At 45.6% G+C, this 16715-nt stretch overlaps 1 protein-coding gene and 1 pseudogene across 1 annotated transcript in view; one reads left to right on the top strand and one right to left on the bottom strand.

Moving 5' to 3' along the window:
* SARM1 (sterile alpha and TIR motif containing 1) overlaps window positions 1-13188 on the bottom strand; it is a 24508-nt gene extending 11320 nt beyond the window's left edge. The window contains exons 1-5 of the mRNA XM_001375764.3: window positions 12059-13188; window positions 5075-5693; window positions 2475-2687; window positions 1882-1973; window positions 1395-1630 (exon numbers count right to left, since the gene is read on the bottom strand). Of these exons, the coding sequence (XP_001375801.1) occupies window positions 1395-1630; window positions 1882-1973; window positions 2475-2687; window positions 5075-5693; window positions 12059-12510 (1612 nt within the window). The 5' untranslated portion in view covers window positions 12511-13188. The remainder of the gene's footprint in view (window positions 1-1394; window positions 1631-1881; window positions 1974-2474; window positions 2688-5074; window positions 5694-12058) is intronic.
* Window positions 12892-16715, top strand: LOC100619382 (bifunctional phosphoribosylaminoimidazole carboxylase/phosphoribosylaminoimidazole succinocarboxamide synthetase-like; annotated as a pseudogene).

Below are 16715 nucleotides of genomic sequence, written 5' to 3'. Positions count from 1 at the left end.
CTTCTGTCTTTGAATCAATACTACATATTGAGTCCAAGGGTGGTAAGGGCTAGGCAATGGGGGTTGAGTGACTTGCCCAGGGCACATAGCTAGGAAATATCTGAGGTCAAATTTGAACCCAGAACCCTCTCACCTCTGGACCGGGCTGTCAATACACTGAGCCACCCAGCTGCCCCTCTCTCTAACTCTTTAAGTGAAAATTGCATTAGACTCAAACAAGTCTGAAGAATCCTGAGCTGAAATCCCACCTCCATAGCTCAGGAGCTGTGTGACGGTACTCCTGGGAGACCTCTCTGAACTGGTTTCGTTATGTGAAAAGGGGGAAAAATTGTACCTGGAGTATTGACTTTACAGCATTATTATAAAGATCAAATGAGGGTAAGAATGCACAGGGTTTTGGAAACTGGCAAATGCCAGCTTGGATGATAATGATGACTAATAGCTGGCACTTATGTAGCATATGTGTAAGCTGCACGTAAGGGCTACTATCATCCCCATTGCACAGAGGAGAAAACTGAGGAGTAGAAAAGGCATGTGACTTGTCCAGGATCACACAGCTAAAACATGCCTGAGTCAAGATTTGTTCTTGGCTCTGCCTGATTCTTCTAGTACTCTGTCCTTTGTTACACTCAGCCTTTGAGAAGGGGGGGGGGGTGTCACAAATAAATGTTTGCTGAACCAAAAAATAGGACAGGAGGAATAATTGTAAAAATATACCCTGGGGTGGGGGGGGGGGAAGAAGGGTCCATTCAGACCCAGGAGGCAGAGGACAAAGAAAGAACTTTACAACATAGAATGTTACGACCCAAAGACCTTAGGGATCACTTAGTTTTAACTCCCTCATTTTATAGATGGTAAAACTGAGACCCACAGAAGGAGAGTGACTTGCCAAAATCATATGAAATGACCACTTTGGGGGGTTTCTTGCCAAATATACTGGAATTGTTTGCCATTTCCTCTCCAGCTCATTTTACAGATGAGGAAACTGAGGCACACAGGGTTAAGTGACTTGCCCAAGGTCACATAACTAGGAAGGGTTGAGACCAGATTTGATCTTAGGAAGATGAGTCTTACTGACTCAGTGCTCAGGACTCTCTACCTTTTGTACTACCTATCTGCCTCAATAAAGCCACTAAAGTTTCAGATGAAAAAAAAAATTCCTATGAAAAATGGTGGCTGAACTGGGACTAGTATCTTTTCCTCCTCAGTCCCAGCCTCATGCACAGTCTATCACGGCCTGACCTCATAGGTAGTGAGCTCCCCATAACTGGAGGTATTTAAGTAGAGTCTAGATGATCCTATGCAGAGGGGGGACAGGTTAGGCTAACTCTTTGGTGTCCCTATCCACTCTGAGACTCTCTGATCTGAGGGAGAGTTGGAAAGGGACTTCTCACCACGGGCAGCATTGAGGATTCGAACCCGGTGGAAACCGATGCGGATGCCGCAGTCTTCCTGGAGCTGCTGCTCAGAAACCCGGTGCAGCAGTGTGCGGTCCACGCCACAGCTCACCAGCCCATAGGTATACTGGCGGAATCGGGGGTCCAGGCTCCCCAGCCAGTCTGCGAGGTTGCTGCGGTCACATGTCGCATAGTTCGCAAAGGTCTTCAGCTCTGTGAGTTCCCGGGTGAATCTATGAACCCCAAGAGGCTGAGGGTCAAAGCTGGGCAGGGGCCAGTGAGCCCTGAGGCCAGGAATAGCCCAAGAATAGATCAGGAAGGGAGATGATAGGGGTTAGGGGTGGACTGGGCAATTAGGCCAGAATGGGCAGAAAGGGGCTCCAAATGTATGGAAAAGCCCTGCCTGGCAGGAGGCAGAGGGGGCATCAAAGGGGGCAGCCAGATGGAGCTGGAAGGGGTAGCGTGTCCCCTGCCATCTCCATACCTCTTGCGGGTGATGGCAGATTCCATTCCCAGGTCATTCCGAAGCTCTTCCTCTGTCAGACGCAGCAACAGGTCTCCATCTATCTGTTGCTCCTGGGGATGGGCAAGAGGGACGGGGCAGGGATGGAAGGTGTGTAAGTGTTAGAGGTGGAAGTGGGTGCTCCCAGGCTCTTCCCCACCCTTGGGACTGGCTTCTCCACTTCCTGATGTGCTCCCCTTTCTTAGCCCACCCTAGTCACTCTTGGGCACCAAAACTGTGAGGGAGAAGGCAAGTTCTTCAGGATGTATGTTGAGGTGTTTGGGGAAGTCCCCTAGGAGGGGAGTGGATGGGGGTAGAGATGACTCTTTAGGTGGATAAAATGACTTTAATTTTGATCCTAAAGCCACCCTCTGTCCACCTTCCAGACGCCTGAATTCCCACCATTAGAGTCGCTACATTGGGTTGAGGCATCATACTTCCAGAAGGTCAGACTGATGGTCCCCAGAAGGCCCTGCCCCAATGTGGAGCCTTGGGTGGGCAGTCAGAAGAGCCATGAAGCACATGAAGGGCCCAGTGGTTTTGTGTGGGTTAGGTGGAGGTAGGGAGGTGCTTACCCAGAAGCGCTCACAGTACTTGGAGAAGCCAATCTGCTGTAGCCAAGTCTGAACCTCAGTCTCCTTCCAACTAGGTACACAAGGCAGGATACGCCGGGGTACCTCCTCACCCACCAGACGCAGCGTCCGCTTGGCCAGAGCTGATGTCGTACCATTGGTTGAATAGGAAACCAGCCGCTTCAGGCTTTGTGTGGCTCCAATTTCATTAAACACCTGGAGGAGGGACACCAGAAGATGATACTACCTGGGAAGGGGATCGAAGAAGGGCACCCCAGCCCAGAATACCCCAAATCCTTGATGTGCCCCAAAGCACTTGATACTATGACTTCTTCAAGCATGATTTTCCTCTGAGAGGTCTAGAAGGTCTTCTTTTGGCCTAATCAAGAGCAGAGAAGGCAGAAGCAGAGAAGAAATGAGGACAAAAACCAGGAAACCCAAAGTTCTAGGGACCAGGGCCATTCAGGTTGCCAAATGTCTTGGCTTTTACATCAATATTCTGACCATATACTTTTTCTACATTATTTCTTTTTTTTTTTTAAACCCTTACCTTCTGTCTTGGAGTCAATACTGTGTATTGGCTCCAAGGCAGAAGAGTGGTAAGGGCTAGGCAATGGGGGTCAAGGGACTTGCCCAGGGCCACCCAGCTGGGAAGTGTCGGAGGCCACATTTGAACCTAGGACCTCCCGTTTCTAGGACTGGCTTTCAATTCACTGAGCTACCCAGCTGCCCCCCCCCCCCACATTATTTCTTGCCATGTTCTGCCTCTTGTCTTGATTTCATATGGACTTTGTTGCAATTGAGATTAAGGTAAACGGAGGAACAAAGTTCCAAATACCTTCAGTGTATCAATAAGGCTAGCAGTTACCAATATATGGAGTCTCTCGACTCCTCAGTCAGTCAGAAATCCACCAGGTAAAGTCATTAGCCTTCATATAGATTTGAGAAGTAGAAGAGACAAAGAGGAGCAATATGACTGGTCAAAAAGCCTGAAATATCATAGATGATGGAAAGCAATATGACTGGTTGGAAGTCAGGAGTGCGGGACTAACAACAGTCCCTCCTTCCAACTATGTTTCTCTTGTCTGCCTCCTTGACTTGATCAGAGTCAGGGGAAAGAGAGGGGCTTGGGAGAGGGAGGGAGGGAGGAAAGAAAGGAGGGAGGGAGACAAACAGATAGAGAAGGAGAGAGAGAGAGAGAGAGAGAGAGAGAGAGAGAGAGAGAGAGAGAGAGAGAGAGAGAGAGAGAGAGAGAGAGAGAAAGAAAGAGAAAGAGAGAGAGAGAGAGAGAGAGAGAGAGAGAGAGAGAGAGAGAGAGAGAAGAGGCAGAGAAAGAGAGAGAGAGAAGAGGCAGAGAAAGAGAGAAAAAGAGATTCATTCTTTCTGAAGGAAAAAAAATTCAGCTAACCAAGCCCCAGGAAAAAGTTACTTTGCCTAAGAAACATAGAAAACATGACAAAAGATACACAATAATATTAAGTAAAATGAAAGTGAGCAAAGGAAGTCTTTAAGTCTTCATGCATCTTACTGACCATTCATGAATAAGGAGATGCTATCTCCATAACAAGCCTTGAAAGATGCAGGTGGGTGCCAGAAAGTCTGTTATCTCTGCAACAAGGCTGCCCTTTAAGAAAGTCTGGACTATCATCCATGCAGGTGGACACACCAATGAGATTTGCATAGCAACAAGATGGAAGGAGGAGCTGTTGTTAGTCCCACACTACTGACTTTCATCCAATTATGTTGTTTTCCATCATCTATGATACTTCAGACTTTGTGACCAATCATATTGTTTGATGCTTCCTGCTCTTTGCTCTCTTGTACTTTCCAAAGTTATATGAAGGCTAGTAAGGCTTATTGGTGGTCTTTTGATTGACTGAGGAGTAGAGAGACCCTCTTTATTGGTAACTGTTGTCTTACGAATAAATTGAATTGCTTGGAACTTTGGGCCTTGGTTTACCCTATTTTCAAACTGGCAACACTCTTCTCACTCTCATTATCCTTACTCTTTACTTCTTCCCACTATCTCACTCCTCCTTTAGATTTTAGCATCTCCTATTTATTCCACCAATGTTATCCACTCATACAATCCCATTAATCCTCTCCTCCCTCAGTCTCCCATCAATTCCATTGTCTCTCCCCCACTTTTTCTCTTCTTCTTCCATTCCACTATAATTCTTTGTCTCTATCCCGGATCATTCTTACTTCCCAACCATTTCTTAATTTCCTTCCTTCTTTCTCTATCCCCATCATTTCCTTTCTCCATCTCCATGCTCCATCCACCCCTGCCCCCATCTCCATCTTCTCATCACTCTCCTCCTTATTGTCCATTGAACTATCATTCCTCCATCCCCCATCATTCCCCTCCCCCTTCCCATTCCTTGTCACTTCCCTCTTTCCCATGTGGTACAAGGTAAGCACTTAATAAACACTCCATCCATCCATCCATCCATCCATCCTCCGCCTCCCTGTGAGCTCCCGACATCCTCTCTTCATCCTTTCCATTCTCCTCCGCCCCTCCTCCCTTTCTTTTTCTTTCCTCCTGGGCTCCTCCTCTCACCTCCACCCTGATGTCTTCACTGGCCGCCCCCAACCCTTCACACCTTACTCCTGCCCTGTAGGCTCTTTATGGCCGCCTCAGCGCAGAGGTAGAAGGCTCCTATGCACTGCGCCTCCAAGCGCGAGGAGTCCAGCAGGGGCACGAGGCGCTGCAGGTCATCAGCTGCCCAACCTTGGCTCGTGTCGCTGGCGTCCACCAGGCAGCGGGCAAAGCGCCCGGGATCCAGGGAGGCCACGAGGGGTTCCACGAGGGCCAGAGTGCCGGAGCGCTCCACCTCGCGCTCGATCTCCTTGTTGGTGGCCAGTACGGCCACAGCCAGGCAGGCGTGCAGCTGGAGCAGCTCGTCCTCCTTGGAGAAGGCCAGCGGGAAGAGCCACTCGGCGGCTCGCTTTTCCACCATGCGCCTCTGGGCCGCCTGGCCGCCATGCAGGGCACAGTTGGCCAGCGCCAGGGCACAGTGGCGCAGGAGCGCAGAGTCTGTGCGGCGGCACCAGAAGAGCACAGCGTCCAGGCCACCAGACGAGATCAGCCGCTGGCACGTCTCCTCCGAGTGCTTGAACATATGCTCCAAAATGCCGGCAGTGCTGCGGGCCAGCTCCAGCGGCTCCCGCTCCTTGGCCAGGTTCAGGATGACACCTAGCCCGATGCGGGCCACCCGGTCCCTGAAGAGAGATTTGGTAGGGAGTGTTAGAAGAGGGTGTTGGGTCACCAAGAGGCAGGCAGATGACCTCCAGAGCTCAGTCACTGGGCATGACCTTAGCAAGCCTAGCGGGAACATGAGCTGAGCTGAAATCAAAAAGACTGAAGAGGTTCAAACCCTAGTTCAGCCTTACTAGCTGCTCTACCTTCTTTTATCTGTAAAATCAAGAAGTTAGTTCTTGTTGCTTGTTGACTGACTGACTGACTGACGGACTGGTTCGGAGATCTAAAGTTGTAAAGAACCTCGGAGGAGTCATTTTACACATGAAGAAACTGAAGCCTAAATGAGGTGAAGTGAAATCTAAGATCACAGATCTAATAAGAATTTATTTGGCACTAAGGTTACACTCCATTCCATTGAAATTGTCAAATCTGAGGGGAAGAAAAGATGGTAACTGTTTGTCTATGCTGGAGGGACTGTGGGATAGCAGGCACAGTTGATTAATACATTAGTGGGGCTGGGAAGTGGCCCAACCATTCAGGATAATTATGCAAGAAAAGTGAGTAATCTCCCTACACTTTTTGACCACTGATTCCACTTCTGGGTGGGTAGCCTAAAGGAAATCAAAGGCAAAAACAATGGGCCAATATAGTTCTTAAAAATTGCTATAAGTTCCCCAATCAACAAATGGTCAAGGAACATGAATAGGCAGTTTTCACATGATGAAATCAAAGCTATCAATAAGCACATGAAAAACTGTTCTAAATCCCTCCTGATTAGAGAAATGCAAATTAGAACAACTCTGAGGTACCACCTCACACCTAGCAGATTGGCCAATATGACAGCAAAGGAAAGTGGTAAATGTTGGAGGGGATGTGGCAAAAATGAGACACTCCACTGCTGGTGGAGTTGTGAATTGGTCCAAGCATTCTGGAGAGCAATTGGTATTATGTGCATAGGGCTTTAAAAGAATGCATACCCTTTGATCCAGCAATACCACTGCTGAATTCATACCCCAAAGAAATAATGGGGGAAAAGATCTGTACAAGAATATTCAAAGCTGTGCTCTTTGTGGTGGCAAAAAATTGGAAAATGAGGGGCTGCCCTTTGATTGGGGAATGGCTGAACAAATTGTGGTATCTGCTGGTGATGGAATGTGCTGAAATGAATAATGAACTGGAGGGATTCCATGTGAACTGGAACGACCTCCAGGAATTGATGCAGAGTGAGAGGAGCAGAACCAGGAGAACATTGTACACAGAGACTGATACACTGTGGCACAATGGAATGTAATAGATTTTTTCTACCAGTAGCAATGCAATGACTCAGGGCAATCCAGAGGAACTTGTTTAAGGGTTTTGTTGTTGTTGTTGTTGTTGTTGTTTTGTTGTTGTTTTGTTTTCTGTTTGTTTATTTTCCAGAGAAAGAACTGTGGACCCAGAAATGCATTTTTAAAATATATGCTCAATCACATAGTGCAATAGGTGTGTGATTAGGGTTTTGATGTCAAAGGATCACTCTATTGCAAATAAGAATAACATAGAAATAGTACAACAGAACAATGGTACATGTATAGCCCAGTGGAACTGCTTGTCAGCTTTGGGAAGGGGTAAGAGAGAGTGGGGGAGGGGAGATTATGAATCATTTAACTATGGAAAAATATTCTAAATAAAAATTTTTAAATTTTTAAAAATTTTAATTGCTTTCAGCACTTTGTGTGGTAGTAGTGAACTAGAAATAAAGTGGGTACCCATACATTTTAGAATGATTAAAAACCCCTATGAAATGATAAGAGGAATTCAGAGAAACACAGAAAGATTTGTATAGACTGATGCAAATTAAATAGGCAAGAATGGAGAGAACTATAGATTTTCAATACCTACAACAACATAAGCAAAAAGATCACTAGGTTAAATTGTGAATAGCAGAAAACAAATAACCCCAAAGAAAAGGTACACAAACATATCTTCTTCCACCCTCCTTGTAGCAGAAGTTGGAGAACAGGACAGAATACTGTGCTGATAGTTTCTTTAGTGGGTGTTTTTCCTTCATTGCTCAAAACTACCTTTCCCTCTATCCTATTTGCCTCAGTTCCTCATCTGTTGAATGAGCTAGGGAAGGAAATGGCAAACCATCCTAGTACCTTTGCCAAGAGAAGAGTTGGGCATGAGTGAATAACAAACTTTCTTTTGAAACTTGCTCTCTATCCAATTCCACTCTATTTCTTATGTACCTACTACAGGCCAGGCATTGGGCTAGGTACTGAGAATACAAAGGAAAAAAATGGGAATGGGCCATGCCTTCAAAGAGCTTACATTCTTTCAGGACAGACAGCAGGCACACATAGAAGTAGGAAGCTTAATACAATAGAAAGAACTCTGGATTAGGAGTCGAGGGGCTGGGTTAAAATTCTGATTTTTCTACTTGGTACCTTTGTGATCTAGAGCAAGTCACAATCTATTTGGCAGTTTTCTCCACTGTAAAATGAAGGGATTAGACTAGATAATCTCAAGTTTCTTCTATCAATAAATCTGGTTCTATGTACAAAATAGTCACAAAGTACTAATATAGATGGAAATTCAAAACTTGTCTCAGGTGGGAGCCCTGGGAGATCCAGTGACTTGCCCCATCATCATACAGCTAGCATGAACCTTCAGGTCTTTTTAATGTCAAGGCTAGCTGTTTATCCATGATCTCATAAACACCAAGCTCAGTACCAGACTTATTGGAGATTCAGAAAGATTGCCATAACAAAGTTGGGACATTAATGCATTGCTTGTAGAGTTGTGAATTGATCCAACCATTCTGGATGGCAATTTGGAACTATGCCCAAAGGGTGCTAAAAGACTGTCTGCCCTTTGATCCAGCCATAGTACTGCTAGGTTTGTACCTCAAAGAGATAATAAGGAAAAAGCCTTATACAAAAATATTTATAGCTGCGCTCTTTGTGGTAGCAAAAAATTGGAAAATGAAGGGATGCCCTTCGATTGGGGAATGGCTGAAAAAATTGTGGTATATGTTGGTGATGGAATACTATTGTGCTGGAAGGAATAATAACTGGAGGAATTCCATGGAGACTGGAACTATCTCCAGGAAGTGATGCAGAGCGAGAGGAGCAGAACCAGGAGAACATTGTACACAGAGACTGATACACTGTGGTACAATCGAATGTAATGGAGGGCTCCATTAGTGGCAGTGCAGTGATCCTGAACAGCTTGGAGGGATCTACGAGAAAGAACACTCCACTTTCAGAGGAAAAACTGTGGGAGTAGAAACACAGAAGAAAAGCAACTGCTTGCTCACATGGTTTGATGGGGATATGTTTGGGGATGTAGACCCTAAACTAGGGGTCTCCAAATTTTTTACACGGGGAACCAGTTCACTGTCCCTCAGACCATTCGAGGGCCAGACTATAAAAGAAACTATGAATAAATCTGTATACCACTGTCTGGGATAGTGGAGGCTGCAGTGCTGGCTGTAATGGGCCTGTCACACCTTGCACAGGCCCATCACCACCACCACTATACTGGGCAGCAGTATGCACAGTGAGGAATCCCCTCCCCCAGATCACTGCTTACCATGCTGATGTCTTCCATTGTGTAGCCACATAATTCTTTGCATGTGGCGCCTTGTTCTCCTTCAGTTACTCTCAGAACAAGGCACCACGCAAAGGATTATGTCACCGGAAGTAGTACTGTATGTGAGCAATACCATGCTTTGTGCCGCCACATATAGTACTCCCGGAGTACAGAATGCATCTCACTGACCAGCAATGAAAGAGGTGCCCCCTCTGGAAATGTGGTGGGGGCTGGATAAATGGTCTCAGGGGGTCACATGTGGCCCATGGGCAGTAGTTTGGGGATCCCTGATGAAGATCCTAAGTGATCACTCTAGTGTAAATATCAAGAATATGGAAATAGGTCTTGATCAATGACACATGTAAAACCCAGTGGATTTCCACATCAGCTAGGGCAGAGGGGAGGGAAAGAACATGAATCATATAAAAATATTCTAAATCAATTAAATAAAAAATTTCAATTAAAAAAAAAGATTGCCATAAGAGATAGCAGTCATACTATACTTTTCGGGAAGCTGTTGAGGAAAGGAGAGAGCGTATACCAGGAATGTGTAACAGCCAGTGCAAAGGCAAAAGCATTACAAACACAGCTCCTTCCACCCTCTAATAGCAGAAGCTGGAGAGCTGGAGACTTAATAGGACAGAATATTTGTGTTAATTGTCAGGTTCTTATTTTGTAATGGTATCATCTGAGTGTGTGTCATGCCCTTCTATGAGACTGGAAGCTTCATGAGAACTGAGGTCATTTCTTAGCCAAACTCTATCTCACCTATTGCCTATGGCACAGAGTAGGTTCTTCACACATTTTAGACTTGGTTTTCTTTGCATAAAGTGACCCACATCAGAATCAGAGGATTATAGATAAAGAGCTGAAGAGTCCCTCAGATTATCTAGTCCAATTCTCTTATTTTACAGATGAGTAAACTGAGGCTCAAAGATGTTAAATAATTTACCCAGTCTTTCAGACAGTAATTGGCAGAGTCAGGATTTGAATCCAGTTGTTCTGACTCCAGATCCAGGGCTCTTAATGATAAAATAGTTATGGAATTTGGGATTTCCAAAGTGTCCCCAGAGGACTCGATATTCTGGTCTGAGACCCCTGGGCCAGAGCAACCTACAATGTGGGGAGGGAGAAGGGAATGTCATTTGCCTGTAAGCAGATTCCTGTAGTATAAAGAGGGAAGGAGGTCCAGGAGAGGGAGATGAAGCGATATTATATGACCTGGGACCCAGTTCTCCAGGTCAGCTCATCTGGGATGCTTTGACTCTGGTTTCTGAGGGGAAACTGGAAAACAGAAACAGAGGAGCCTCCAACCTGAGTGGACCTTCTTCAATTGCCCCCCCCCTTTATTCAACTTTATGCCTCAGGCTCTCCCTACTCCCCATCCCCCACAGTCTGCTCAGAATCTTCCATCCCCAGCACCAAGAGGCAGGATGAGATAATGTCTATATAAGGATCAGAACTCTGAGGAGGAGCCTGGAGAATGAGGGGAGTTAGAGGAGAGGGTAGGGAAGGAAAGTGTTCTCCAGGGCACAGCTAGTGCTACAGCTGGGACATAAGTTCTCCTCTGGGGTCTGCCTCTGCCGACTTTGGCATGGGATCCAGAAAGAACCAGGTTTCCATGGTGATGTCAGGACCCCCCCCCCTCCTCTGCACCCCTCTCACCCCCTTAGCTCCAGGGCATCAATACTAGGGCACAGATGGATGAAGGAGGACCATCTAGAGGAGGGTGAAAGGGAAAGTTGGTTTAAGGAGGGGGAAGAGGATGGGTTAGTGTAATTTTGATATCTTATATGGGTCTCCTTTGCCAAGAGGATCAATGCCTTTTCCCCAGGCAGCTTGCCTCTGACTCCACTCCCAAGACCCTCTCTCTGCTCCTCTGCCTCCCTTCCCAGTCACTAGAGAGCCTCAGGTCCTTCTCCTTCCATTCAGAGGTCTAGATCTGGCTCTGTTTGGAGCTCCCAAACCCTCTTATTCCCCTACCCCTATGGCCAGTGAAAATGATCCTAAGAGTTGGAGCTGGACTCAGTTGTCTATGAGGTTATTGTGATTCAGGAAGGTAGTCGGACATGTGTGTATGAAGGTATTTCCTTCCACTCCCCGCCAAAAGACACAAGTCCTTGGGTACACAGGGATGAGAGTAAGGGATTCAGGCACATATGCCTAACTACAGGAGGATAAGAGGGAATTTATCCCTGTTTCCTCTAGTCTGCTTTACCGTTACAAGTCTATAGAATTTGGAGCTGGACCTTGGAGATCACTTAAAGCAATGCCCTCCTTTTACAGATAGGGAAAGTGAGGCCAAGAAATGTCCCAGGAACTATGCCACCCTCAGTTCCTGCATTGCCATGGGAAGTTTAACTCTGCAAAGTTTTCCATATTTTTTTCTAGCCCCGTAGCCCCATCAATGATTTATGTGGATGTGCTTGCCATTTAGGATTTTTGCTGCTGGGTATGCCATCCTCCCTTCTTGGAGATAGATGAGTTGATAATACTTACTGAGAACATTTACATGCATAGGTCACTATGTTGGTAAATCGAGGCAGTTTTCATAATGTTAATAATAGAATCCTGGATTCATATGAAGAATCCAAGGGGGTGAGAAATGTGTGTGGTGGATGGATTGTGACTCCTTGGAGCAAAGGAGCCATTGCACTCCATTGAGATGAATTCCCAAACCTCCCACTTTACAACTGGGGAAACTGTGGCTAAGACTCTGGTCTCTGCCCAATAGCTAGCAATCCCAGTTCCCCTGTACTATTCCCCTTAAAATTCCAAGTGCCTCCCATGGACCTCTGGGACCCCTTACCTATTTTCAGACACCAAGATCTGTTCCAGTAGCTGAGCCGCCAGGACTCGGGTGTCCAGCTCCGATGCCTGCAGCAGCTGTAGCAGGAGGTCGAGGCCACCCTCCAGGCGTATGGTGTCACACAATCCCTTGGCCACCTCACGTCCCACGGTGGGCATGACCCATGCCTCTTCCACCAGCTGGAACACTTCGGACAGGCCAATACCCACCGCATCCGGGCTGCCCGCTTGTTTGAGCCCGGACAGCGCCTGCTGCAGCTCAGGCAGCACCCGCTCCAGGGCGCCCTGCACCTCTATGTTGGTCCCCGGGGATACCTCTCGGGCAATCCCACCACCTACTGCCCACCAGCTGCCTCCTGTGCTATTGGGTACCGGCACTGAGAGCCGATCTGGGCCCGACATGGTGAAGAAGCGGCAGAGTTTGTAGGCAGAGAAGAGCAGCGTCAGGACCATAGAGGCCAAGTGGTCAGGGGAGCATCTCTGGGGGGCAGGACCCCGAGGGGTGCTCTCGGAGGGTTGGGAATAGGAGGGATGCAGGATGGAGTCGGAAATGGCACGGGGAAGGGGCGGAAGCAGACAGATAGAAGTTGGGGGAAGAGAGGAAGGAGGTGGAAGAGGGAGGAGAAGTGAGAACGGAAAGGAGGACGTGAAGGGCTGGTGGGGGACTAGGGAAGGAGATGGAGGAACCGAGATGGGCCAGCCCAGCTGTAGGGGAAAGTCAGCGAGGCCGGGAATGGAGAGAGGAGGGGGTGGGGAGAGGTTTGCAGAAGCAGTCCGGGAAGGTGATGAGAGTCCCTAAGACGGGAGAAAGGGCTTTGGGGGCAGGGATGGAGGATGCGGAGATGCAGAGCGGGAGGGGAAAAGACAAGAGGAGGGAGGTGCCCAAGGGGGAGGCGCTGTGACCTCAGGCTGCGGATCGAGCTGGCGGCCGGCTCGGCCCGGATCCGGAATGTTCGGCTGGGCTTGGTTCTGACTCCGATGCTCGCCAGGCCGAGGCAGGGCTCAAAGGAGACCGAACAAAGCTACTCAAGCTCCGCAAAGACCCCGCCTCGGCCACCTAGGGACCGTGGGAGAACGGATAACGCCCCCAGCCTGGGCCCAGTTTAGCTCCGCCCCTCCTCTCCTTGGCCTAAGGTCTAGAGGCGGAGCTGCTTCCTGCTGGTCCGCCTCCAGGAGCGTTCTCCAGGGCAGAAAGGGCATCTCTCCTTGGGGCGCTTCTGGAAGATGTCTGGTGGCTCCCCATGAACTCCAGGCCTCTCTTAGCTATTCATAAAAGATTTACATATATATATGTATATGTATATATGTCTCTATATATAATCACATATGTTTCACATCGCAAAAGAAGGATGAATTTATTGAATTTTAGGACTTTCCAAGTGAATTCTATCACAGGTTTAAAGGTTAGTTAAGCCATAGGCTACAAAAAATGCTGAATATTGGAGAAAAAAAAGATACCCTACCATAGTCTTTTCATGAGATAATTACGGTCCTACTACCCAAACCAGTAAGGGATATAACAGAAAAAGTATATAGACTAATCTCACTAGTAACTGCTAATGAAAAATTTAAACAAAATATCAATGAAAAGACTGCCACAATATATAAAATATTATTATCTATGACCAAGTTGGATTCATATCAGGAATATAGGTATGGTTCAAAATTAGGGGGGATGGAATTGGCATAATTAATAACTTACTACCTTGGACCTTTTGTAAATCATTTACTCTCTATAGGGTTCAGTTTTCACATCTATAAAATGAAGGGGTTGGGCTAGATGACCCCTAAGGTCCCTTCCTGGCCCAAGTCTATTATCTTATTATTATACAGAAAACAAAAGCCATAGGAAGTGTCTGAGGCTAGATTTGAACCCAATACCTCCAATCTCTAGGCCTGGCTTTCAATCCACTGAGCTACCCAACCAACCCTATGATTTTACTCTTGAATAAAAAGTTTCCTCTACCACTGAAGGTCTATACCTTCTCTATAACTGTCTGAGAGAGTTGTCTAGAATTCTGAAAGGTTAAGTGACTTATCCAGAGTCATAAGGCCAGTATTGTGAAAGATTTGATTTTAAGTCTTCCTGATTCTTTAGCCAACTGCCTATCTTCTATACTAGGCTTCTCTCAATTATATCAGTACATGGAAAAAAAAAAGCCTGGAGCAAAATTCAGCATTCATTTACATTAACACTTACTTGCCTACTTCCAAAAACCAAAGGATATACATTTATGCATCTGTAAATTTTAAAAATTAATATCCAATACTCCAAGTATTAAGTTTACCAGATTTATTAATAAACTTGAAGCAAAAGAAAATAAAAGACTTGAGAAACACAGAGAGCTCACTAGCCTCACACATGCAAAAGAGAATGAGGGAAGCATTTCCCACAGCCTAAAAACCATAATGTAAAGGATTCACACAAACAGAAAGGAAAAAAGGATTCTTGGGATGAAGGAAGAATTCTGGGAGATGAAGTCCAAAGGATAAAAAATTTCCACTTATACACATACAAACATACATATGTGCACACATACATATATGTATCTTAACCAAGAGCAAGTATTATCACAATGGAAATATTGTAAACATTCTCATTAAATAGAGGGGTAAAGCAATGGCATCCCTTCTGTCTTCTTTTATTTGACCAAATACTAGAAATACCAGCAATATCTTATGTTAAGAAAAGGTGATTAACAACTATAAACAAGTTATAGACTGCAAAAAATCTCTAGAAGTCATCAAAATAGGAAGAAATTATAAATAGAAATAATTCTATTCAGAAAATTACAAAATATCAGAGATTTAAGTTACTTATTTTAAACCTATTTAATTTATTATTATTCAAAACTTAACAAGCACCATAGAATTCAAGGGATTCGATATTAGCTGACATTTATATTATGTTCTTTCAGTTAAGTAACTTGCCCAGGACCACAGAGCTAGTAAGGTTCTGAGGTTCCCAGAACTAGTAAGGTGAATTTAAATATTCAAAAAGGTATTCACTGTTCAAGGTTAGAAGAGAAGCATAACATCTGATTGATACTGGTTAAAATATATAAAAGTAGATCCTCTCCATTCTCCTCCTCCCCAGGTTCCTGTGGTCCTTGCATTAATCACAGCCTCTCCCAAATCAGCCAAGGAAATAGCTATGGAAGAAGTACTGAAGATGGGTAAGAAACTCTATGATATCAAAACAAAAGAAATCTATGAATTGTTGGATAATCCTGGAAAAACCCTCTTGCAGTCTAAAGACCAGATTACTGAAGGCAATGTAATTAAAAACAAAAAACCAAAAACAGACACTTGGAAGGCAAAGCTGCAATCTCAAACAGAATTACCTGCACTATTTCTGAGCAGTTCCAGGAAGCAGGTATCAAAAATGCTTTCACCAAAAAATGTGGTGAGACAGCTTTTATTGAACCTCAGTGTGAAATTATTCCAATTGAATGGATATGTAGAAGAATTGCAACTGGTTCTTTTCTCAGAAGAAATCCTAGTATCAAAGAAGAATACATTTGAGAGCCAGATCTACGGACGGGAGGTCCTGGGTTCAAATATGACCTCAGACACTTCCTAGCTGTGTTACCCTGGACAAGTCACTTCATCTCCATTGCCTAGTCCTTATCGCTCTTCTGTCTTGGAACCAATATACAGTATTGATTCTAAGTCAGAGGGTAAGGGTTTACAACAACAACAAAAAAAGGATACAAGTTCTTTTTTTTTTTTTTAACCCTTACCTTCTGTTTTGGAGTTAATCCTGTGTATTGGCTCCAAGGCAGAAGAGTGGTAAGGGCTAGGCAAAGGAGGTTAAGTGACTTGCCCAGGGTCACACAGCTGGGAAATGTCTGAGGCCAGATTTGAACCCAGGACCTCCCGTCTCTAGGCCTGGCTCTCAATCCACTGAGCTACCCAACTGCCCCCAGGATACAAGTTCTAACCACCTAAAGTAGAGTAGTTTTTCAAGGATGACACCAACAATGATCCAAAATGGTCTGAAGAACAGCTTATTGCTGCAGAATGGTGCTTTGCTAGACTTAGCAGGGGTCAGACAAAAGGGGATATCATGAGTCATTCCACAAGGCTATTTTTGAAATACTGGGAAAGTCCTGCTTACCCCAGAAATGTACACTGGTGGCCATGAAGATTGAATTTGGTGTTGCTGGAGCTACAAAAGAAATTGTGCTTGCTGATGTTATTGATAGATTCCTGGGGGCTCTGACCATCTGGTGATGGAGCCCAACAGAAAGCCAAGCAGTCATACCAGGATCTTAAGGAAGTGAATCCGGAAGGCCTCAAGATGGTGAAGAAACACTTTGAATGAGTTGCATAGAGTGAAGGTCTTCAGAAAGTAGAAAGTTCAAGCAGAGGTATGGTGTTGATGGGCTCTACTCCTGACCTTGGTCATTGGGAGGTCATAAGAAGACTCATGGAAACTATGGAACTCTCTGTGAATTTCAAGTAACATCTGCCCATAAAGGACCAGATGAAACTCTAAAGACAAAGCAGAGTATGAGGGAGATGGTGCTCCATCTGTATTTGTGGCAGTAACTGGCAGAAGCAAGGGTTTGGGACCAGAGATGTCTGGCAGCATTGCATATCCAGTCGTCAATAGTCTTCCCCTTACACCTGATGAGGGAGAGCAGGATGTCTGA

The sequence above is a fragment of the Monodelphis domestica genome, chromosome 2 (assembly GCF_027887165.1).
Source record: "Monodelphis domestica isolate mMonDom1 chromosome 2, mMonDom1.pri, whole genome shotgun sequence".
Lineage (NCBI taxonomy): Eukaryota > Metazoa > Chordata > Mammalia > Didelphimorphia > Didelphidae > Monodelphis > Monodelphis domestica.
The sequence above is the reverse complement of the archived record's forward strand: the minus strand, read 5'-3'. Positions and strand labels throughout refer to the sequence as shown.